At 35.9% G+C, this 26,317-nt stretch overlaps 2 protein-coding genes and 1 pseudogene across 5 annotated transcripts; 1 reads left to right on the top strand and 2 right to left on the bottom strand.

Moving 5' to 3' along the window:
* Positions 1-854: 854 nt before the first annotated feature.
* Positions 855-6,770, bottom strand: LOC147279996 (phosphatidylinositol 4-phosphate 5-kinase 8-like). Of its 4 annotated transcripts, XM_086250744.1 has the most exons (7): positions 6,682-6,770; positions 6,511-6,576; positions 4,811-4,954; positions 3,639-4,706; positions 2,762-2,929; positions 2,321-2,366; positions 1,467-2,234 (listed from the first exon to the last, which is right to left on the bottom strand). In XM_086250744.1, the coding sequence occupies exons 3-6, from the start codon at positions 4,825-4,827 to the stop codon at positions 2,321-2,323; spliced, it is 1,299 nt and encodes a 432-aa protein (XP_086106870.1). In that variant the 5' UTR covers positions 4,828-4,954; positions 6,511-6,576; positions 6,682-6,770; the 3' UTR covers positions 1,467-2,234. The 4 variants fall into 4 exon arrangements, with proteins under 4 accessions (XP_086106868.1, XP_086106871.1, XP_086106870.1 ...); XM_086250742.1 differs by lacking the exons at positions 1,467-2,234; positions 2,321-2,366 and adding an exon at positions 855-1,460; XM_086250745.1 differs by lacking the exons at positions 1,467-2,234; positions 2,321-2,366 and adding an exon at positions 855-1,460 and having other exon boundaries at positions 3,639-4,714; positions 6,682-6,769.
* Positions 6,771-16,220: 9,450 nt separating this feature from the next.
* LOC147279995 (protein RDM1 pseudogene) lies at positions 16,221-16,553 on the top strand (annotated as a pseudogene).
* Positions 16,554-18,595: 2,042 nt separating this feature from the next.
* LOC147279994 (uncharacterized) lies at positions 18,596-23,781 on the bottom strand. Its single transcript, XM_086251448.1, has 6 exons — positions 22,478-23,781; positions 22,109-22,177; positions 21,801-21,929; positions 21,464-21,514; positions 20,870-21,010; positions 18,596-20,675 (listed from the first exon to the last, which is right to left on the bottom strand). The coding sequence occupies exons 1-6, from the start codon at positions 23,603-23,605 to the stop codon at positions 19,356-19,358; spliced, it is 2,838 nt and encodes a 945-aa protein (XP_086107574.1). The 5' UTR covers positions 23,606-23,781; the 3' UTR covers positions 18,596-19,355.
* Positions 23,782-26,317: the final 2,536 nt, after the last annotated feature.

Below are 26,317 nucleotides of genomic sequence, written 5' to 3'. Positions count from 1 at the left end.
TGGAGTTTAAAGTCCTGGAACTTGTAAAAGATCTTGTTTGGCCAACTTATTAAGCATGATGGAATTTAAATGCAATTTTAGTGGTAGAGGTGGTGGTGTAAATGCTAACAGTGATGTTGGTGGTGACAAAACTGACGATGGAGGTGGAGTTGGTGGTGAAGGGGGCAAGGTGGTGGTGTCAACGGTTGGGGTGGTAGTGGGAGTGAGGTGATAGAGGCTGGGACAGAGGCGGGGCTAGTGGAAGGAAGATGGTGAGGTGGTTGCGGCAACAGTGATTGCAAAGGTGAGCGTTATGGGAGCAAGATCATAGTAGTGGGGCCAGTTCCGGTGGCTGCAACAATGGTGGTGGTGGCGGTGGTTGATGCAGAATGGAAGTGGTGATGCCAGCAATGGAGGGGGTGTGGTGGTAGTTACAGTGGGGGAGGGGGCAAGCAACTGAAGCAAGGCAGGGGTAGTTGGGTGGGGTGGGGGTGACAACGATGGGGAAGCTAGTGACAAGATGGTGGTGACGACGACGACGGCAATGGTGGTTGTGGCAGAAGGGGAAGCGAGATGGTGGTATTTGTGGTTGAGGTGGGGTGGCGGAGTGGTGATGGATCACTTTTTTTTTTTTCTTAAAATATCGTTATACTGGGATTTTGGAAATGACACCTATTTAATTTATAACCTCTAAATTCCACATTTTTTTAACATTGAATTTCAAGATTTCCTTCTTGATGATACCAAAGAAGGAAATTAGAGATTGTCATTTCCAAAATTCCAACATTTTCCCATATACCAAGTTTAATTTTCGATGAACACATTGTTATTGTTTTCTACTAGAGGTACTCAGATTGGGAAGATCAGCATGCTTTTGAATGGGTGGAAATAGAACTAAATTTTCATTCGGTGTGTCTGTTCGACAGTAAAATAATTTTTAAGGATATGTTCTCCAGCAAGCGTACAAATATAAATGCATATACATTACAGAGTACAGACATGTGTAAACATCAATTTATCATATTTTATGATTTTTAACTATCCGAAAGGTCAAGAAAGGGAGCTAGAGAACAGACAATGTAAACCCTATAAAGTTGATAAAAATATACTGAGAATCCACTTTTACCGTTTAAAAAATAAATTCAGACTACAAAAGGTTTTATTAAGAAAAAATAAAAATGGAGCATGTTGATAATCGTTAGCCAACTGCTAAGTTCATTCAATACGAAAAGTAAACTGTTTGGGGTGCGTGGAACTTCGAGTATAAAGAACTCATTTTATATAATTTAGCATAGAGGTTTGCAATGTTCAAACCTTGAGTTCAGTTTTCCTTAAGAGTCTTAATCACAAATCTATCATCATGAGAAAGGTAGAAGATACTGCCACTTTTCCCTGGGGAAGAAAGCTCTCTTAAGCCATCATCACCACAAATGGACATTATGTACTCTGCTGCATCTAATTTAAACATCTCCCTTAAATTCCTGAAATGCAACACTTTAATTAGGCAGAAAGAGATTCAAACATGCTTATTTGCATAGGATATAGCAGAAACATATTCTTGTGAGGTTACAAGGTGTATATGATAAAGACAAATATAATACATAAAGAAGAAGGATATACTGCATATTACACCAAGTAAACAAAAACATAAGAATGAATCAAATTGAGAAAATTAACTATTGAGAACGTTGAGAACGCTTATGATTTTGATGATACTAGGTAATGAGAACTATTATATGCTTCAAAGCACCAAAGCCCGTAGTCAGACACATAAGGAAAAACATTTCACGGTCAGAGGCTCAGAACAACACAAAGGAAAAAGAACCATTATGCCTTCTTGTGAAAGAGCCATTATCTGCCAATCTTTTAGTGTTAACAAAAGCTTTATTAGGACGTGGGCCAATAATAGTTTATTTTCTAACACTCTCCCTCATGTGTGAACCCAAGTTCCCCCTGATTGTGGGGCACAACATGTGATATAGTTGACTTAAATAGGGAGGCAGTGCAATGGAGCAGAGATTTGAAAATAAGACCCCTTTCTTTGATACAATATTCGATTCTGTGAGTTTACCACTATCCCCAAAAACTTAAGCTATTTAGGCTTCAGTCAACACCCAACAATTACTTTATATTTTAACAGACTACAGTTGGGCATTGACCTAAGGGCTACTTGTGACTCCACAGGTCAGGGAATCTTTAGGTGTAGATAGGTATCACATGCTTACCTCATTAATATATAATCAGTACCAAAAGCTCTGCAGAAGTCCACTGACAGAAAAGGTTAGTGTTATTTTCAAAAAATGGAGGGAAGTCTCTGTACCTGGAAATCAATGTAATTTACTCAAATGACTTTAATAGTGATCAAGTGGCTGATAGTTGTTAGGACACTACAGAAAAAAAAAATTTAGTAGCAGCGCAGCAGGTAGTTACATGTGTAGAGGGAGAAATGTCGAGACAACAACTGTTGCAATTGACATATGTGTATTTTACCAATTTACCCTTATCATTTATCACCAAAAAATTTCATAAGTGAGGTTTCATAGATTAGTTCTTTTCCATAAACAAAACAAAAAACAAAGTCTGACAGATCAACCAAAACCGGAACTGGGGATTGACTTTATCTATTATTATGATGAAAGATAATAATCCACAGTTTAGGATTTCCATTCATTGAGATCTATGCAGACAAATATGCTCTCATTAGAAACCAAACAATCCAAATGCAGAAAGCTTTATCTCACTCACTTCATAGGTTAGGCAATGTGCATAAGGCAACTATTACCTGAAGACCATAGGGCAATAATCTTTCCAATAGAAATCAATTGAATAATGCGGAGGTGTAAACTGAGATCCCTTTCTAGGAAAATACATCCTTATTCTGGCTCGGTCTCCAAAATCAGAAGATCGAACTTCACGTACAGGAACTGGTGTGATCTTCCCAACAGTGTACCTGTGAACTTCAAACAGAATATTTAGTAAGTGTAAAAATTCCTATCAAAATTATAATACTTTGGCAGAGAATGGATCTGCCCAATTAAACTGAGATTTCATCTGGGAGTTCAAATTTATTTAATCATCATATATATTGCTTGAAAGTTATTCTTATTGGTAAAAAAAATATAGCTCAAAGTGACAGTTTATGTTATATAGGTCTAAATTGTTAATTTATAAAAATCACAAAAATAAAAATCGCACAAATGGACTTCCTGAAAATCCATTTCCTTCTACTTCCATTTTTTTAAAGGTGACCAACCAGAGATTTAGCCTGTACCTTCATCATCATGACCAAAACTTAGCAATTCCAAAAACATATAACCAAAGAGGATAACATATGGCATAATCCAGCCACGTGAGGATCATTAAATTAAGTTAACACATTACTGGCAGCCAAATGCTTATGCAATCCAATGTTCCACCAAGTCAATAATTTCAATTTTCAATTTTCAAACATCAGGTAAAATATTGAGGGCTCTGTGCCAGTGAATACACATGGAATAAGAAACATCAAACACACATGTGAACATGCAAACAAAAAGAGGGATTTTTTTTTTTTTTTTTAAGAATGCAAACTAAAGAGGATATTGAAGATTAAATGGTCATTTTTGTGCACATTGGTATTAATAGTTTGAGACTACAAAGGTGTGGGTCAAGCGATTTACCTGATACCAAGTTGCAGATTAAGCATCAAATAATAGCTTCTATGGCCTCCAAAAATGTCAATACATGACTTCTTTCCTTCCTTCACTGAAATTTTATTCTGTTGTTTACTTTTCTTTGACATCTCTGTATAATTCCTAACTCTCTCTTTAATCAACACCCCTTGCATGTATTCTCTCTCGTAAACAAAATTGTTGTTATCTTGTGTCTCATGATGACTTTCCTCGGAGGTATGGGACAATGTGCGTAAAGAGTCGTAACATCTAAATTCTCTAGCAGGATCCAAATGGGTCCAGTTTTTATCTAATGACATAGATTTGTGTGATATACGACTTGAATTTCTTAAAATTCCACCAATGGAGATTTTCTCAGAAAAACTGCGCTTAACACTTGGTCTAGCCTTGCTTTCTTCTGAATTTACCAATGATCCAGACAGCAAACTCTTTCCATCATCATATCCCAGAGAGCTGCACCACTTCTTTAAGGGCGGATGTCTAGTTCCAGCTGGATAGAATGTTCCTTTTCCATCTTTTAGGCCCCGACTCCACGTTCCAAAATAATATCCCCCATCTGAGAACCTATAAATTCCAGACCCATCTCTTAACCCATTTAACCAGAAACCATTGAAAAGATCACCATTGGCCCATTTCATGACCCCTCTACCACACATTTTCCCAGCTTTCCAACACCCAATATATGTATTCCCACTACTCCAAGAATACCTACCACTACCTTCATGTACTCCTTCCTTCCATGATCCTTCATAAGTATCTGAATTACAATACTGGTTTTTTCCAGTCCCATGCTGAATATTCATCCTCCAGGAACCCCGGTAAAAGGTACCATCAGATCCAGTAAAGATGCCATAACCATGAAGGTAACCACCAGAGAAATCACCCACATATTGTGCTCCTGATGTCCAAACTATCTGCCCTTTACCTGTCATTTTTCCTTCTTCCCAGTCACCCTCATAGACTGTTCCATCAGACCATGTGTATTTACCCTTACCATGTGGCAGAATTCCCTTAAAATTTCCAACATAGATGTCTCTATTTGAGAAGGCTTTCTCACTAAACCACTGAAGAAAAAAAAAAAAAAAAAGATATTATTTATGGAACCTGATTACATTGGAAAATGAAGGGAGGAGAGAAACAGATAACCTGAGAATTATTACCTTTCAGTGTCCTCCATAACAGCCTATAATAACTAATTCATTCGTCCTGGATATTGTTCACAAACTTCATCTCATACAGGCTTTCTAACTGTAGGCAGATCCATAAGTAGAATAACAGATAGACTCTTCAATCACCTTCATCATCTATATAAAAGCAGCAAGCAGGTTTTGTGACTCTGAACATAAAACATATCCATCAAATAAAGGCGATAACACAATTGTTTATATGCCGGATATTATTTTCAAATGATGCTCTTTTTTCTATTTGTTTAAAGAAAAAAAGAGAGCATCATTTTTCTTATGCCTGTGCTTTTGCATCCTGGCTTCTGGTAAAGGAAAAGTTAAGCATCTTTTTTGAGTTTCTCTAATTCGTTTCTTTGTCATAAATTATGAGATATGTTTTAAAAGATTACATGCTCATCTATAAAAACTTTGATGGCTTGGAGCTGGCAGAAACTCAATCAACCAATTGCTAAATCAACAACACATCCAATTCCAATATATTTTAACCAAAAAGCCCTAAAACATTAATGTAAAAGAATTTTTTGTAATTTCAAAAATCAAGATAAACTTAAAAATCCAACATTGACCTGCTATCCTAATCATCTACTTCCAAATTAAAATCATTGATCTATATCCTGCTTAACATCACCATATGGCATCATTTGAATGATAAAAAGAAAAATCCAAACAAACTACCAATAAAATGCACCTTCGTATTTGAAAGGTAGTTTCCACCCCCAAATTTTCCAAAGTTTCCAAACGAATACTAATAGCAGTATGCTTTAATTGTACAAAAACAGTTTTTAAAAAAAACATAGAACTTGAATTCCTAATATTCTAGTTATATGCAAAGCTTCCAAGTAATCTGATAATTCATATTCCAAAGATGTAGCACTGCATGCCAACTGCTACTTCCCAAACTATAAATTATACAGCTAACCATTTTCTCGTGGGATTAATACCATTTTGCTCCCCAGACTATTACACTTGTATCAGTTTGCTCCCCAGACTTCTAATTTGGAAATTTAAGGACTCTGACTTTTTCAATTTTGTCAATTGAGGTTCTTTTGTCAATTTACACATTTTTAATCCAAATCTTTGAGGGCAAAATGGTCCCTTCCAATTAGATCTTATCATTTTTTCCTCATGCATCATTTTTCCTCTTTTATTTCTTGCTAAATTTTGCTTGATCATCTCGATATTTTAGATGAAAAATGTATAAATTGACGGAATAACCTTAATTGGCAAAATTGAAAAAGTCAGGGTCTTAATTTTCCAAATTAGAAGTCTGGGGAGCAAACTGATACATGTGTAATAGTCTGGGGAGTAAAATGACATTAATCCCTTTTCTCGTTGAGAGTAATCTTACAAGAAAATGAGCCTGTAGTTAACCAGATCATAGTTTTGAAGTTTTTCAAATGGTATGCAAATGCAATAATCAACTTCAAGCAAAGAGGGAATTTTCAGCTTTATGGGTTACTGCTTTACACATATCAAATGCTCTTGACAATAATTGAGTACCCATTTCAGTGAAACTCCTATTCCTAATAACATTAGGAAAGCATTAAAGCCCCACTACAGAAACCTGAGAAATTAAAGTTCTTTATATACAGTAATGAATTTTGATACTAATATCAACAAAATGAATTTAAAAAAAAAAAAATTAGTGATTTAAATGGGGAATAACATAAGCTCACCTGGGCTTAGATTTAAAAGTTGAAGCCAATCCCTCTCTCCAAAGAGACCCCAAAACTCTCAATGAACTGAGTTTCAAGAAAAAAAATGAAAAATAAATAAAAGAATCCCAAAAAATTTCAGGGCCAAAAAAAGCAATAAAGAGCACCAAAAATTCCGAAATTCAAACCGACCTTTGCCCCAAAATTTTGACAAAAGAAAGTCAAAAACAAGCTAGAAATGAATTTTGACAAAAAAAGAAAAGTGGAAACCGACTTGAATTGACACTTCTTGACCACTCTCTCCTCTCTCCCTCTCTAAAAACTGATCATTCGGTTTGAACTTGGTTTTCCCTTTTTTCCACCTGAGAAATGGAAAAAGGGCAACAACAGTGAACAGATAGACAGAGAGAGACCCTTGATTCCGCAGTTCGAATCTAGACACGTGTCACACATCTGTCACGCGGGATCCACACCCTCTTCATCAAGCATTAAGCATAAATGTCTGCCGCCTCGAAAAGCATACTGGCTGGGCTAAGATTGGGTGTGTCGCGGTGCACCAAACCCTTCACGTGGGGATTCGATTCCTTTTGGTCGTCTTCCGTAGCCCATGTGACTTGTGTAGGTACGTGCAAGTTGCAACTCACCAGATTCTTCCTCCATGTCAAAGTAAAGAGAGAAGCCACAGCGACTACTATATTATTCAATTTATTCTCTGTTTTTTTTTTTTTTAATTGATATTAGAAAATTACAAATTTGATTTACTTATTTCATACTTAATTCACGATATTTTTTAATTTCAATTTTAGTCCACTTATTTTATATTTAATTTAATTTTGGTTCACGATCTTTTTTAAGTGATGATTTTAAATCATTTTAGTTGTGTTTTTTTCAATTATAAGTGAAATATAAGTTATATTTCATTATTCTTTAGTAATAGAAACTAATTTGAAATATTAAAATCAAAGAGAGATGAAGTGACTATATTTTATTTATTCAACTTTAGATCAATTTTAAATCTGATATATTTTTAACTAGTTAGATACTTACATGTGTATACATATACCATACTTTGATGACAAAATTTGATCAAAATACAAATACAAATATGTTCTTCTAATTAACAAATTTGATAAATGTGTCCGTGGATAATCACCCTCACCCTATATGTGTAATTTTTTAAATAGATAAATTATTGACTCCCACAATTTTATTCTTAGGTGGACAGGACTAAAACGAATAAAAGATTCTCCTAAAGGACAAATTTTTAACAATTGTGAGACACCATGGATAATCACAATTGGATTAAATGTGTAACCTCTTAAATGAATAATTCATACAACAAGTGCAAGTTTACCCAGATTAATAGTTTGACTGTATAAAAAATTAGACTACCAAAGAAAAAAAAATATTCAATCATACAAGAAAAAAAATAAACAATCTTTTAAAAGGAAAAGAATAAGACAAAAACCATCGTCTAGAAAATTAGAAATAGAACAATGCCACTAAACGGGTATCAAATAGGAAGAGAAACAAGTTGAAAGTAGCAAATTGAGATGCTGCCTCAACTTCACAACTAAAAATGAGTGAAGTAAACTGATTCCCACCAAGGAGATTAGAATAAGAATTCAAGGCTTCAAGCACATACATTTTTCATTCTTATGGTGGTGCATGTTTTCAAATAGATAATTAATAGTGATGTCTAGTGTGGGAATGAGATTCTAATCATCAAGCTTTGCACAAAGCCTGATGAAGCATAATGCACTTTTTCAACCAAAGTTTTATCTTTTTTCAAAAAAAAAAAAAAAAAAACAGCATGCCTTTTGAAAGCCTAACTTATTGCCTATTGGTATTGCAGTTAGATTAGATTAACTTGTAGTGTTTCTTGTGCTTAATTTGTTAGAGAAGCCAGTCATTTAGGGATTCTTCAAATTATTTTTTTTTATAGAAAATTCATAAAATCCCCTTTAAACTCATATTTTTCTAACTTAAACCCATGGTTTTTTTTTTATTCAAGTTAACCCCTTTGACTAGCTGCCAACTCATCCATTTTCCATATTTAGATTTCTCAGTCAACATTTTACAAAATTAAGATTTTTTTAATGTCTTTTTTACCCTTATCCTCATGTTTGACATTGTTTTTAAATGTTTGACTCTATTCTTTTGTAACGGCTGTTGTTCTTCCTAAAATTTGGGTGCTTTAATGCTCATTATTCATTTCATTTGACGTGTTGGTCTAATTTCAAGCATGAAGGCCAGTGTTGTTTCAACCAAATCCCTTATGATTGATCTTTCCATATTTAATTGATTGTTTTGGGTTTTTATATAAATCATCCAATTTCATAATTAAGCCCTTCATCTTTGTGTTCATCCTACAGTAACAAATAAATATAATGAACCTAGCTACATACAATTCTCATAAACAAATGACCTACAACAACAAAGGAACAAACATTTGTATAAAAAAAAAACTAAGGAACGTACATGAATTACTCAAATAAGAACTTACGTTACCATATAATTTAATAAGGAACCTACATTTAATAAAGAGAAAATTACAGATTTAGTCAACTTATTTTATACCTAGTTCAATTTTGGTCCACAATCTTTTTTAAGTTCTGTTTTAGTCCACTAATTGTTCCACTTGTTCAATAAAGGTCCATATTTGTTTTCTCAAATTTAGTCTGTCTTTTATCTTATATCTTACCCAAATTCAGAAAATATATACTTGTTTAAAAGCTATGCATCTCTTCTTTACAATCATATAAAGATCATTCAAATTGAAGTTCTAAAACTCAAAATAATTGACCCTAAAGTAGGGTACCCGAAACTGCTAATTTTTCAAATTTCACCCAATCTCAGTTCTCTTAGATTCTAATACTCCAAATTGGTTCCTATGACTAAGAAATGATGAAATATAACTTATACTTCAATTATAATTGAAGAAAACACAATTCAAAAGATTTAAAGTCACAAATTTGGACATTTATTGAACAAGTGAAACAATTAGTTGACTAAAACAGAACTTAAAAAAAATCGTTGATCAAAATTGAACTAGGTATAAAATAAGTGAACCAAATCAGTAATTTCCTCTTTAATAAATATACTATAAAAACCCTACATCAAAATCATTGATAAGAAACCTACATTAGAATTTTTTAAATAAGTAACTTACATGACAATTATTTAATAAGGAAACCTATGTAAGAATTATTTAATAAGGAACCTACATTTTATGAAAATACAATACCTCATACACCTACAACATAAAAACTCACATATCTCCAATAAAAAAAATAAAAAAAACTAACATATCTCTAATAAAGAAAACAACTCACATATTTATTACTTTCTATATTTAAATACGAACAATCATAATTCTAATAATTTAATGATTCGCTCTAATTTAGTGATTTGTCAAGAAGAGAAATCTGAAATTAACATTAATTGTATAATCGCAAAACTTGTAAATAATAGGAAACTAATGGATTGTTGTTATCCTATGTGGCGTAGGATTTTAAATATGGGCTTTAGATATTAAGAAAAAAGTAATGGTGTTAGACTCTATAAAAAATTAGTTTAAAGGGCTAATATGCTAATATCCCTTTTTTTAAGGGATTTCTCATGTGGCCCAATCCATATTATATTTTAATGATCGAAACCATTTATTTTAAATCTTTATTGAAAGATTATCTTTGCAAAAAATTAGCTAAATCAAAAACAATTTACTCGTTTGATAATCAGACTTCCAACTGGGCTACTCTAACAATTGTAGGGTAAAACTCATCTTTAAAAGCCAACTTGCAATCATTTATTGTAATTTTTCATCCATGTGATGATCAAATGGTCATGATATATAAACTCTTTTAATTTTCTTCTCCCTATGTGTATCATACGTACATCACAAAATTTTCTGATTGGTTGTCATCAAATCTCTCGAGTCGATCTTGTGTTAATTTATGGGTTTTAAGTCCATATGGGTGGAACTCATTCTTGAAAACCGACTTACAAATAGATGGCGTCTAAGTTCAAATATTGCATATCCCAAAAGTATATATATAAGGGATGTGAGAGTCTGCTAACACTAACATTTCGCACTAGAATGGGATCACTCTATCAAGTCACTAATCCCCTTTACAACCAAGGTTGGAAACACTCAGTTTTCCCTTTCCACACAAGGCATTGGACACAAACCTAACCCACCACAATGATACACATACTTTGATTCCATTTCAAATCTAAAACTTCTTGCAATTTCATTTATTCTAATTGTCTTTTAAATTGTCAAAATAACTTCTGAATATTTTCATCCCTATGTGCATCATATACCATTTTTTTTTTCAAAATGTTTCTTTGTCATCAATTCTCATGAGTTTTGTCACGTGTTACATTCATGGAGGGAATTCATACTTGAAAATCAACTTACAAAAATTAAAATGGTGTCTATGTATTTAAATATTGCTAACACTTCCATTCATGGCCAGGGCTGGAGACACCCTGCTCACTCTTTAGTGTCAGGGATGGAAACGTTGGAATTTCCCCTTTATGCAAGTAATTGAAATATTGAATGAGACACAAACCTAATTAACCAAGGCATAAGGCATGGCCCTTCTTTTACTCTTCTAGCTAGCGATCTATAACAATCATGAAATAGATTTCATAATATATGTTTTATCTACTATCATAAGATGTTAAACTTATTGATTGAAAATAAATACTAAAAATGGACCAAAAAGGCCATTTTAGATGTAGATCGACCATAACATTATCTTATTATGTTATTTGCATTATCTTATAAAAAGCTTCTTGCACTTCTTTGGGAGAATACAAATATATAACATTGCTATTTTGCACTCATGGATAACCTTCTGTAAGGAGTGTGGATATCACTACCATTAATCATGAAAGGGGAAAAGAAATAGGAGAATGATGGGTGGGATTGGACATAATATAGGATTCATTTTTGCTCACCACGGTGAACATACTACCATCATAGATGTGTGAAAATCATGGATGTGTGATAATCATGAATGGTGAGACACGTATCACCCATTTATGATAATGGTAATGCTCACCACCACTTTTTTGTGGTGAGCAAAAATGGACTCCATAATATATGGCAGAGGAAGGGTGGGTTGGACTATAGTGCGGCCCAACTATGCTAATTACTAATAGGCCAGTGCTATTCCGACCACCTTAAACTGCTGAGTTAACCACTATATTTTAAAATTCAATTTTACCCTTAAAACAAAAAATTTTAATTTTGTTCGTTGGGTTATTCGACAGTTATCTATTGAAATGGTTATTCGACAGTTATTTACTGAACATTGGTGGATTATTCGGTGGCTAACCATCAAATGGAAATGAAAAATGTATTCGACAGTTATCTGTCGAAATGTTTGTGTTTATTTGACACTTATTTGCCGAATATTGGTGAATGTTTCGGTCGATAACCACTGAATAGATCTGGGTGATCTTATCATGTTTTTGCAATAAAGAGTAAAATAGGAAAAAAGTTGGACAAAATATGTTAGGGTAGCCAACTCAACAATTGAGGGTGGTCTGCATAGTCTCACTCTTACTAATATATGGGCTTCTAGGTTTTTTTTTTTTTGGGTCAGTGGGCTTCTAGGTTCTCATGTACTTTAAGTCTGTAACTAAACTCTTCCACTTTTGTATTTTAAAGAGATTATACGGCCATCGTATTGTAAGGATAAAACCAGGTGGGTGTAGTCTAAAGTTGATTAGGAAAACAATGAGTATTACTTATTATATTTATGATCATACCGACACTTTTATGTGGCAAATGATATTTTAATTTATACACAAATATATAACAACGATTTTTGGAATAGTTCGTTGTTATCAATTATTTATTGTCAAATTGACATTGGTTGACTTTGTGACGGTTGTTATATATGTACATGCATATAGATGTTGGTTATTTATATACTTTTTAATATATAACTACTCATTAGACTTACTATTTTATTAATTATGAGTGTTTAATGTGACTTTCTTGTTGGAAATACTAAATCAAGCTCAATTATGAATCCTAAGTATTAGTGTGTGTTGATACCTATTTTGTGTCATGTTGAGCCCTAGAATTTATTGGGTCTTAGATTATATAGAGCATTATTGTTTGTATCATAATTGGGCCTTAGATGTGTTATAACCCATTTGGAGTAATTGTAAAAGAGAGGGCCTTATCATCTATTATAAATAAGGCCCTCCACACCTTTTTAGTTGGGGAGAGACTTATAACGCCTCCTCTAGGGCTCTAATATCTCTCTATATTCTTTGATTGTTCATAGTGAAACTCTAATCACAACTAAGAGGACGTAGCGTGGATCTCATTGAGATCGGGTGAATCACTATATATCTTTGTGTTCGCTTGTGTAATTGTCATTTTGTGTTTTGATTATTGTCGTTGATGACTTTAGGAAATTTGTGCATCAACAGTGTGTATACACACTTTGCTAAGCTAGCTTGTATACAAATGCATATATATATATATATATATACAAAAATGCTTTAGAGCTAACTAGTTAGTAAGATAATACAATACTAACCACCATTTTGGGCTCACTATACAATGTAATCTCATAATCCAAACCGTTCATATTTTAGGTCTTCATTCAAAAATTAATCTTGTAAAAAATCAACTAAATCAGAAATCATTTAGCCATTCGATTATCATTACAATCATTTCATGTTTTATTGAAAAACCTACATTCGTCCGTTTACATAATATACATAATGTTGTATGTTGCATGTGCAGATCTACTATGATCCTCAGGAAAACAATACAGATCTAAACGACAAGTTCTCAATCTTATGTAGAGACCAATTTTGCTTTCAAAGATGAAAAGATTAATAAAGAGCCAAGACTAGCTAGCCATATGAATAACATATAATATGTTATCTACATATCCCAGAAAATATACATAGATATGATGAGAAAGAATAAAGATATAGAGCAACCTTATTCATCATCAACTGTTTCTTTTTAATTGTGTCTAAAAGGTGAAAGATTTTTGTTTATGATTATGATTGTGTCAAAAAGTAATTTTATCATTATTCTTTGGGTTTTATTTGGAAAATTTTTTGGGGGTTGAAATAGAAAAAAAGAAAAGAAAAAAAGAATCACCATATTGCTCTTATTACCCGTTTCTAATAAGGTTTTGTTTGAGGTTGATTCATAAACCATTTGCACTAATATATGAATAAGCTTTTTGGTTTAAATGACATGTAATCTTTTAATTTTATACAGTTTTATTGTACGGCTCTTCAAGTGATGTTTGCCTAATGACCAGGATCAAATATGGTCTTTTAATTGGAATATAATTTTCTACTGGATCACACAACTAATTATTATTAACAATGTGAATCAAGTAATCAACGAAGATTTAGGAGATTTTTTTCATTATAATAAAGAGTTGTGTGTTATAAAACGAAAAGCCTAAACTTGAAGGAGTTAGATGCAATTTAATGTTTTGCACAATTATTATTCTATATGAAATAATAGTAATACAATTCTATAAAAAAAGAAAAAAAGAAATAGTAATAAAACATTGCAAAAACTTGGCATAGATAAATTGACCCTAAGCGAAAGTCTTTCAAAGAAAAAATGTGTATGTCGTTTCTCCTTTCATAATCACCCCATCACGTGAACATCATGTGAAAGGCTGGGCATATAGGGCATATATATATGTGGACTGCCCATTCCTAATTTTTTTTGTTAGTTTATTGAATGCTATTGAAACCAATCACTAACATCCTATATAAGTAAAACGTACCCTAGCTTTTTCCCACCTTAATTTCTCCTACCCCGATTAATAAGATATTACGGCGGCGCTCTTCTTTAACCTACCAACATTTATTTGTATCATATTCAGAGACCGATTCAGATGATTTGAGTGAAATCTATCATGCTCAGACTTGGTGTATCAATAAACGGGAAAAGATAGTTGCAAAGGAAAGTAGAAAAAGAAAGAGGAATAATAAGATAAAAAGCAAAGAAGATGATAGTGGGAGTGCAAAGGCATTGAAGGAAGATCCAGGTTCGAAAATGCTAATTTTCATTTGGTATCTAGTACTTCTCAAAGTTGTTGTCTCTTTAGTTTTACATATACAATATCATTCATTTCATATGATTTTAACACATAATAAAATTTTAATAAAAGCACCAAAAAAAAAAAGTGAAATATATGATGATCGACTACATCTAGTCAATCAATAGTCAATTCTAGAGGTTTATTCTTTACTTTTGTCTTGAAGCAGCATGAAAATACTTCTTTTCAAAATGATACATTTGAAAGGTTTATCAGCGCTAATACTTCATGAAAGTAACTTCGATTTTCACTTTGCCCATTGAAACTTCATTCCTCCCACTTTAATTAAAAAATATAGATTCCTATTTTGCCTATGAGATAAATTAAAAAATATATGAACCCTTAAAAAAAAATTTTACACTTAAATTAAAAAACTAAAATTTAAAAAGAAACAAGAAATATTTTCTAAAAAAAAGGAAATATATACAACAACAAAAAAAAACAAGAAAACCCCACCCCACCTGGCCGCCGGCCCCACCGCCGATGGCTCCTCTTTCCGGTGCAGCACCCCAGCCCACCCAGCCACCTTTCTCTCTCTGTCTGTCTATCTTTCTTTCCCTCTCCTTCCTTATCTCCCCCTCTCTCTTTTTCTTTCTCTATTGTCTTTGCGCATATCCAAACCAAGTCGAAACCCAAAGTCGCTGACCTTCGGGTAAGTCGCCGGCCTCCAGTAAGCGATTTGATCTGGGCAGAGACGAGAGAGAGAAAGAGAAAGGGAAGGAGAGGGAGGGAGGGAGAGAGAGAGAGAGAGAGAGAGAGAGAGAGAGAGAGAGAGAGAGAGAGAGAGAGAGAGAGAGAGAGAGAGAGAGAGAGAGCGGGGAGGCTTGGTGGCTGGGTTGGTGGGGTGCGGTGGTTGGCCTGGAAGAGGATTTCCCGGTGGGGGGCCGGCGGCTGGGTTTGGGGTGGGAGATTTGGGTTGTTTTTTAATTTGATTAAAAATTAAGTTTTAATTGAATTTTAATTTTTGTCTTAAGTTTTAAAATCATTTTTCATTAATTTTTTGTGCACTCGGCGTCTTACATACCAAAATGCACATCTATGTAAGCACCACGTCATCTTTTTTCACGAAGCTCATGATGGACTTGACAGAATAGGGTGAACATACTGAAAGGGTTTGTAAAGTTCGCACCGGGGGGGGGGGGGGAGGAAGTGAGATGAATGAAGTTTCAGGGGACAAAGTGAAAATGAAAATTACTTTCAGAGGACATTGGCGCTAATAAGCCTATTTGAAATGATGATTGTGAAGCCCACAAACTATACCATTGATCAGAAATCAAACTTAAATTAACTTGAATAATTGATAATGCAATTGAAACTCACTAGTTGACTCACAGTATAGTACTCGAAATAGGCACTATGACTAGGGAATAGTACTATATTGATTTGGAAATTGGAAATTAGACAGTACATGAACCATATATATCTCAAACTCAAAGCAATACATGTAACTACGATAATGGATTAGGATAGGTTTGGTGTTCAATTCCCTCCAAATGCAACCAAATATATGCATTTAACTTTTATCAAATTTTAGTTCTTCCATTACTATGAAATTTACAACAAGAATGATTTTTTGGTGTAGAAGTTGTACTGAATCTTGCACAAGATTATCAAGAACACATGCACCAGATTTCAGTCCCATCGCTTCGCAGGTCGAAGGCTATCTTCATCACTTGGCATGCATTAGTCAAGTCCATGGAGCAATTTTATAATCAACCATTGCACTATCTGACTCATGTTCTTGTGAAGCAGTGGGATCAGTCAAGAATTGGCACTATGGATGAAGAGAAGCCAATGAACAACTTTATTCATTCAAGGAAAGCTGAAAGTACCATCTGGGATGTTGAAGCAATCCATAGAGGTTTCACTTCTCACATTCATTTGGCTAAGCTCTGGCTTTCTGACCCTGGCTACCATGCTTTTGTTGATGATCGAGGTTATCCCCTCATCTAAATATTTGGTTGCATGAAATTGAATATATGCATTTGAGTTGAAGCTTATTATTAATGGTGCTCTCTGTTAGATGTGTGGACTTATTATTTTATGATATTAGCCCCTTCAAACCCATTAATTTGCACAAAACTTGTTGGTTTTAATGCTTTGTTGTTCTATTAATCACATATATATTTGGTTATGCTTCTAATATATTAATTCAAGGTACCATATGCAAATAAATTGTAAATTTTTTTCTGGAATTTTGGATGGTTAGACCATATATATATGTATATATATATTCATATATGTACCACAATGGTGCATTATGTTACTAATATAAGTGTGATTCATTTATCATTTTGTGTGTCATATCACTAATAAAGATGAGATTAATTTGTATAAGAGGACAAATTATTATGTATAACATAACATTGTTGTCACATGGTGTAATCAATGCACCCGTTATAATATGGGTGGACTCATCCTTCAACCATCTTATACATAACCGTAGATTTATTATACCAGATGACAGTGTTATGTATGACTACCCAAGATAAATTTTTGGAAAAGTGAATCTCACTATTAGAGTGATATGATACATGAAATGTGGTCCAAATGGTTTTATTATTAGACCTTATTGATTGGTAAGTTGGTAACCAGTTTGGCTCCCTTATTTGACTTCTCCTAAATTAGTAACTAATTAAACGGCCTTTGTGGACAAAAAGTAAATTTAAACGGCGCTCTATTCTATCCGGACGTAAAAAATTGTGAAAGCCTACATGCAAAGAAGAACAACCAAAATCTAATCTGGTATTTGTCTATTTATGGAAGGATATCTAGTCCTAATTAATTTCGGTAATTTTACTAATTTGTGAATTCTTATGCATAATATTTTTTAGGGTGAACGTACAATTGTATACAATTGGAACTCCTATTATATAGATTGCTGTAAGTACTAATAAGGCTCCAGCACAGGTCCACCATCTGGGTTGGGTGAGGCCCACTGGACCTCTTTACGTGTGAGATTTTCTATGGCAATTCAAATGGAATTGAACAGAACAAACTACATTGATGAGCAGTGGTAAATATGAAAGACCACATTAAGTAAAATGCACTTTAAGGGGTAGAGATTTTATGTCCCCAATTCCCCATGTCCCTCCCTATCCCCTCTCTTAAAATTTTTTGAAAAAATAAATATGTTTTTTAAACAAAACAAGAATTAAGAAAGGGCCCAAAAAAGCTTAGAAAGGGGACATGAAGGGACATAATGATTGGAGACAGGAGATCTCAACCCCACTTTAAGAACTAAATTGATATTTTTGTTAAAATTGAGAGACTATTTGTGATAAAAAGCTAATAAATAAATATAACAAATGAGTGTATACACTCGTTGGTGTGTTTGGATGAAAAAAAAAAAAAAAAAACTTAAAATTTAAACAAAATTCAGCATTTAAAAAATTACATACTCTAATTTCTTTGTTTGAGTCCATAAATACAAAATTTTGTAAATTCTATGTGGCAAACTTGAGATTTGAGGGCTCTAAATTCCAACTTTAAATTCCACCCAAATTGATGTCATTTTCAAAATTTTAATTTTTACAAAAGAATAATAAGTCGTGTCCACCCATTACTTTTACAATTAATCACAATACCACCACCACTATCACTATGCCGTCACTACCACCACCACTGACACCACCCCGCTGCTGCCACCACCATCGACACCGCCACCACCACGTATTGCCGCCACCACCACTGTCGCCGCACGCCACCATCACCATCAACATTGTCGCTGCCACCACCATCTCCACCATCGTCGTCACCGCCACCGCTGCCACCACCAACACCCCAATTTTCGCCATCACCATTTTTCCCACCGCCCATGGACCATCACCCCTACCACTATCATCAACTCACCACAAACATCATTTTTATTGTTGCTACCATCACCATCACTCTTTTATAATTGATGCATCAAAAATAATACTGTTAATCCGTATTTAAATTCAATTATGTTTACATATTATTCAAACAAGAGAATTTACATATTATAGAATTTTAAATCACATCATTTTAAATTCCTGTCATTTGTGAATTCCTTAATAGTTTCAAACTACTTCATCCAAACGCACAGTAAAAGTTTACTCCCATTATTGGTGATTTTAAAAGGCTGAACTAATCCATGTTAACCATAATAATGGACGAAAATGATAAAAAAGCTCCTCCACAAGAATTTCATTGACAAAATAGTTCCAAGTGTTTCAATTCTTTCCTTTCAATCCAACTTTGGGCTCATGTAAATGTTAATTAGTACTATGCTATTAATAAGATTCTCTTGCTTATAAGAGAATTTTTTTAGCAGTAATATCATATTTTTAGAATTTAAGATTGTTTTTTCTTAAAATTTGTGTATGAATTTATTATATTAGTGTATTAAAATTTTACAAGTAAAATATGACAAATGCCGTATATATAACTATAATTTTAACATAATTAATTGTCAGTAACTATAGGGTGATGGGTGTTCAAAGTTCAAACACTAGCTGTTATATCCAAGTTAGCCTTGACCTATTTATCCGCGCAGTTGCCTCAGCATATAAGACAATACTGTTCACAGGTAATAAAATCCAAACTGTACCTTGTCAAAAGCTGCTGAAAATTGAAGGGCAAGCGAGATGCAACTTGTTAACCTTGTAATTTTTCTGGTATATTTTACGAAACTGAAGAAACAAAAATCTTAACTCTGGCTGCAGGAGGAGCCCCTTCTTGCCATCCAATCCTGTGTAGGACTCAGTTCTGTTAAACACCATGCAAATGCATCTACTGCTTGGTTTTACTACCAATACCGGACAAGAAATCCAAAATTTTAAGAGCTCTTGCAGTGTCATTCTGCAAACCTTCACTCATACTGCTATTCTTAGTGTCCCTATCAACCTGAGTACTGGTAGAACCAATTGACTGATTCATCCTTTTGGTTTCATACTTTGCTGCAAATGCAAGTGTCGAAAAGAATGCCCTCTGAGATGATTTGTCTGTGTCTTTATGAAACCTGGATGCTATGTGATCTGAAGATTGACCCGAAGTAAGTGGAGAATGTGGCAGCTTCAGTGAGATTGCACTTGGGTTTTGAGGGTTATCAACTCTATTTTGATTCTCATGAAAACCCTCATTGTTACCACAACCGGCAGCCAAGCTAAGAGGTTTTTCACTGCTAGAGTTAGCTACGGAAGATTTCCCGAAAGAAAAAAAGTTTAGTCCCTGTGGTGCTGCTGCAGGCTGATTAACTTTAAGCACCCCAATTGAGTTTTGAACAGTCCTGGACACACTTGGGCTACAAGGATCCCCATTGTTACCACAACCAGAAGCCAAGCTAACTGGTTTTTCACTACTAGAGTTAGCTATGGAAGCTTTCCCAAATGAAGGACAGTTTAGTTCCTGTGGTGCTGCTGCAGGTTGATTAACTTTTAGCATCCCATTCGAGTTTTGAACAGTCCCGGACACACTTTGTCTTGTCTGATTCCCATTATTACCACAACCGGAAGCCAAGCTGACCGGTTTTCCACTACTAGAGTTGGCTACGGAAGTTTCCCCAAAAGAAAAAAAGTTTAGTCCCTGTGGTGCTGCTGCAGGTTGATTAACTTGTAGCATCCCATTCGAGTTTTGAACAGTCTCTGGCACACTTGGGCTTGTCTGATGACAGACTTGGTTTGTACCACTGGCATCATCTGGTGAAGCTTTTCCAAATGATAAGAAATTTATTCCTTTAGGAGTGACTACTGGTGGTGTTCTCATCAAAATGTCATTTGAATTTTGAAAGGAACTTGATGGACTTTGGTCTATCAAGTTCCCAGCTTTGGTACCAGTATTCCCATCCAGGGTCAAGGCTCCTTGTTTATACATACTAGACTGAACCAACGATGGTTTCCCAGTAGAGAAGAAGCAAATTCCTTTGGTAGCCAGAACAGGTTGTTTCAACAGAGCCCTTGCCGCATTCAGTTCAGTATTACTGAGAGTATGGGCATTCTTGTGGGAGGCAGAGCCGATTTTTACTTGTGATGCAGATCCAGAATTACCTTGCACCGAGGAAGGCGTCAATTCAGGTTTGCAAGCAGCAGTTGCACTGTCTTCCTTGGATGTCATCTTAGAAAAATTGTAAATTTGACCAGCAAAATATAACTTATTTTAGTAGTAGCTGAATTAGGTAAGAGCTAATGATAACTCAGGGCAGATATAGTCAGTTAATTTACACATGCAATATACTGTGATAGAACTCGCCAAGCAGGCTTTACATTATAAGTGGCTCAAAGTAGCATCTTATACAGGCAAGAATGTACCTTGTGCGAATACAAACAATGATCACCTCTGCTGCAGAAACCATTGGCAATGAATTTGTCACAGGGATACTTGATAAGCTGATGATCATATGGGCAGTCATCCCCTTTCATGCATAACCCACGTGCAAAAAAACTGCAGGGCTGCAACACCAGAAAACAAGACAAGGAAAGTGCATTATATCCTTCATAGAGTTTAGGTACCATTTATAGAGTACCTCTATTACCACCACCCACTCTGCTCATCCCACCTATCTGTTTTGCTAACCCTCCTATTAAAATTTTAAAAATCATATTGCTTAACACACCCACCAATATTTGCAAAATACCCAGCCTACCCTTTTTTTTTTTTTTTAATGTTTTATAGTTAGTTATGGATGATGGCGGCCATGCCAGCCTCCAGTTCCATTTTTCATTTTTGTTTAATGTTTGTAATTTTAGGCAATTCATAGAAGGATAAAACTGTAATTGAAAATTTTACAAAGAGGTGGGATGAAAAATTTGGGGGTGGTAAAAGAAGCGATCTTTAAAAAAAATCCTTCAATTAAAGCAACTAGCACCACGAGAAAGCATTAAGAATCCAGTCAATTGACATACCTTGGACTTTGTTAGAGGCACCATATCATGTGAAAATTTGCATTTTTCACCCTGTGAAACAAAAACAAAACATTATAAATGAGGAGAAAGCTAAGGGAAGGAAATCCAATGATGATAGATCATTGACACCCGAAAATTGTTTTAAAAAGAAATAAAAGAAAGACATTGCTTTGGCAACTCTACAAAGAAATAATTATGAGGAAAAAATTTCTGAGTATGGTCAAAAATCAAATACTATTGCAATAAGCAATATCAAGGCACGCTGCTTTAGGAAAAATATAAAGTAAAGTTAAAAATCAATATAGATCAACAAGATTGATAGAATTGAAAGCTCAACCTCGTAGCACCTTCCCTTTAGATAATGGCGGCAATAATTTACAGTTTTTGGTTTCTGTATTGGAAGCAGCTTCAGCCTTTTAACACCAAGTTTCCTGTTCTTTTCTGCTCGTTTCTTTCGGTCTTTTGCCTGCAAGGTGCATTGTTCTGAAAAACAAATATCAATGTACATTTACAAGCAGCTACAATATGTTGCCCTTAAGCACTGAACATATTGAGAAACTTTTCAATTACTTTTCCAAATGGGAGTTCCAAAGAGATTTGCAATAAGATCTCTTTGCAATGTAAGTAATAACTAATATGTAATACCTTTTTCCTTTCTTTTGATTCCTTTGAAGGAAGACCACGCTTTTTCTTATTACAGGCAATCGCATCCCACTGCACATGACCACCAATAAACCATACTGGTTACATATGGACCAAAAGAGCAATGTGTCAAACTAAAAATTAATTCATACTCAAGACTCTCTGGCAGAAGAGCAATGTGTATGTATGTGGTAGAGTTTCTGCTCAATGAATTGAGCAGCAACTCCAAAGAATGAAGGTGGCATATTGATACATCACAAAATGTACCATGCCAACAGCTACATTGGTATGAGTAAACAGAATTTACGAAAACAAAACACAATATATGGACATGCATCTAAGGAAAAGAAAATACACAAGTGAAAAAGATACCTTTTCTTCAGATGTGATTCCATGCGTTCCAGCTGTATTTTTCACTGAGATTTGTTCATGCAATGGTAGATTACTAGTACAAAATGCTGGACAGCCAATAACCTCCCTAACTCGGCTATTTTTCTTTTCAATTCTTCCACTCTCTACCAAAGGATCAAAGTCATCTGCCTTTATAGCTTTCATATATTTACCCTTAACAACTCCTGGTCTACAAATGCTTTCAGTTCTTTTACTTTCTCTGAGTTCCACTCCTCCACCATTTTTTACTTTGTCAGCAGTATCCACCAGAAAGGAATCGTAGTCAAAATATATTCCATTTGCTTCCTCACAAGGGTGCTCTTTTCTACCAATTACATCTTTACATATTTGCACCTCATTGACCTTGTTTTCCTCAAACATTACTGTATCATGCAAAATCATATCTATTGATCGGTCATCCGTACCGTCATCACCAGAAATTTCTCCCTCTTCAATATCTCTATCATTCATATGGTTGGGAGAAGTCATCCCATTTCTTGTGCAAGCTATTTTCTCCAGTTCCTTATCCTTCGGCTGCATGTCATGCTCTACTTCCAAATAATTAGTTTTATGTGTATAACTTTTGTCTTTATTACACTCACTAGGCTTTGAAGCTTCAACAACCATATCTTTGTTTAAAGAGAAATCAAAGGCTTTTGTATCACCCCCAGCAGATACAGAAGTCTCCATTCCTTTATGTTGCATTATAGGCTCTACAACCAATGTGTTAGTCCTCAAGGAATCGTTGTGTTCATTAGACTCCTTTTGATTTGAAATTCCACCAACCACAGCATTAGTTAAAGACGAATCAAAGGCGTCACAAACCTTTTGATCCACATTGTCAGATCTCAATGCAACACCGCGTTGAAAGTCATCACGTTCTTGGTTATTCAACAATTCAAATTTATCGTTCCCACTCGGGTTCTGATCCAATGATGTGGTTGAGGGTTTAGGAGTGCTGTCTTCATTTTCGTTCACAATCTGCTTGAGCTCATCCATCAGCATTTGTTCAGGACCAAACCCCAAATCTTGAAAACCAATTCCAAAGATATTTTCAATGTCCATCGCGTCCTTTTGTTTCGACAGATACTCATTCTCTTCCGATATCATTAAATCTTCTATCTGCTCTATTGTTTCTCGGAAAACATTAGCATCAGAACTCTCATCAACCGTCGTGACTCCTTGAGCTGCTGAATTATCAGGGTTCACACTCTCAGGAGCAACCAATTCAACATTCTCATACACTTCCTTTTCAGTTGCTTGCCCTGACTCATTGCTGCCATTATCTTAATACAAAATAAAGAATATATAAATAAATGAAACAACACAATTAAACCTAAAATTAGCTATAAAAATATAAAAACCAAAATTCTAAAACTTTAAACTAAATGTTGATGCAAATTCTCGTAAGGCAGATGCAACAACTTAGAAAAGCTGATCTGGCTGATCAGATGCTTTGCTGGATGATGAAGTGGGTGTTGATTGAGATCTTCCTGCAAGAGAAACAAGATCAAAGGAGATGGACCGGTGTGGTACCAGCCAAACACGCTCCGATGATGAAGTCAGTGATGGTGTTTGATGGTGGGTGAGGAAGAACAAAGGATGAACTAGGGAGAATGGGAAGAACAAGGCAAATGTTCTGGGTTATTCTCAGCAAGTTGGGTATGCTCTTGGGTGAGTAGGAATTTTTGTGTAAGTTTGTGTGGATAGCTTGATAGATGTATATATCCCTCATTTTGTGCATATATGGTGCTTTATATAGGCAAAGGAAGACTTAATGAATAAGTTACCTGCATGTGAATGAGTGGTTGCCAGAGACCCACGCACCTGGTCAGACCTAGTTGCATGTTCAGCTGCTCACTTCCTCAGCATTCAATGCTGCATTGAATGCTCCATTAAATGCAAGGTTGGAAGGTTCAGACAAACTGCCCCAATAGTCATGGATGCAGGCTGGATATTCTATCTGTCAGAAGATATGTGTCAGGTGCATTGAAAGGTGGCGGTTCACCCCAATGTGATCTTCCTAGGAATGGCGGCGGAAAGCCGAGCCGAACCGATACGAACACATGTTCTTATGCGTAGACATGAAGTCCATGTGTGGTCGGATCGGACATGGGATTCCAGACCGAGCCGGCCCAATAGACTGGGATCTTTCCGAGCCCTAACTGGTCGACGCCAGAACTCGAAAGAAGACCATCCCCTGTGCCGAGCCGAGCCGAACCGGGATGACCGTGGAAAGATGGACACTCAATCCCTTGGAAGATCATCGGTTCGGCTCGGACCGAACATGGAGGGCCCGGCGTTGAAACCTGGTCTGAGCTGGCAGAGGAAGTGCTGATCAGTGATGATGTGGAGGTCAAAGTTTGACCACTGAGAGTCAACTCCGAGGTGGTTGTTGACCAGCCACGTGTCGAGCCGTGATTGGCTGTTCGGATCGATTTGGATTTTCCCACAAACAGGAGTCCCCCAGCTTCCGATCCGAGCGGACAGTGGTGGATTGGAAGTTGAAGTATAAGGACCTTCCCAAAGGTAGCATGTTGCTTGATCCGAGCCGAACCCTACAAGCCCATGTTCCCGAAGATCCGAGCACATGACGACTTGTGATTGGTCAAAATATCTTAGGGACAGGTGAAGGGACGTTTGGTTTCTGCATGGGGGAACGTAAGAGTCACATCACTTATGGGTATTTTGAATGCTTGACAGGTGTCAAGATCTGGCATGTGAAGCGCCAGAAATGAAGGGTTGAGATCGGTTTGCATGGGGGTTTATATGTGACTGTTTCTCTCTCTTCCCTCTCATATTTTTCAGAAGCTCACTCTCTCTCCTGCAAAACTCTCTCTCTCACCGTGAAACTTTCTCTCTCACCGTCGTTCGAGGGGTGGTCCGATCCCAACATCGACCAGATACGGCGATAGGCGAGGTGGTTCCGAGGGTATTTGGGGCGGAGAGATTTGGCCGGACAAAACCAGTAAGTGATTCTGTCCACTTTTGAGTTTTTGCCTTTTTCGGTTTTTCTGGGTTTTGTTCTTGGTGTTCTTGAAAAAGGGCACGTTTCGATCCAAAAAGTAAGAGAGAAAAACATAAAAAGGTGTTTTAGAAATGTCTGAATCCGATTCGAGTGATCGGCTCGGCTCGGGGAATGCCTTCGAAGGGGAGAGCGAGGCCGAGGAGAGTCGAAGCCCACTAGGGGGTGAAGCAGGCTGGGATAGCCTGTCCGAGGAGCTGAATGAGGTCATCTCGACCTTAGACCGGAACCCAGGTAGAGTGCGCCAACCCCGAGGCGATGAAGAGGAGGCTCAAGCCGAGCCGAACCCAAGAATTCCGAGAAGACTTATCTCGGGTTCGGAGGAAAGGGACAGGGGTCATGAGGCGTCGACCTCAGATCGGCTCGGATCCGTGATGGGGAGTCCGATCGATCCGGACTTTTACGAAGAGTTGGAGTGGAAGGCCGATCAGATCCCAAACGAGATGACCGAGTTTCATCTCGAGGATCTGAGAGCTCGGTACTCCGTTCCCGAAGCCGTGCTGATGAGGTTGCCGACGGAAGGGGAGAAGCCGAGCCGACCCCCCAAGGGATGGGTGACCATGTATCCCGAAATGTTTGAAAATGGGGTTCGGCTTCCCCTGCATCCGTTCCTGCAGGATTGGTTGGCTATGATCGGCGCGGCGCCGCATCAGCTAAATCCCAACGTATACAGGATCATCTTGTCCATGCATATTTTGTGGCACAAGGTGCACAAATGCGAGCCGGACAAGGATATCCTGTTCTGCTCCTACGCACTGAGGTCGAAGAACACCGAGCTCGGCTTCTACAACCTGCAG

This window comes from Dryas octopetala, chromosome 7 (genome assembly GCF_963921425.1).
Source record: "Dryas octopetala chromosome 7, drDryOcto1.1, whole genome shotgun sequence".
In the NCBI taxonomy this organism is placed as follows: Eukaryota; Viridiplantae; Streptophyta; class Magnoliopsida; order Rosales; family Rosaceae; genus Dryas; species Dryas octopetala.
The sequence above is the reverse complement of the archived record's forward strand: the minus strand, read 5'-3'. Positions and strand labels throughout refer to the sequence as shown.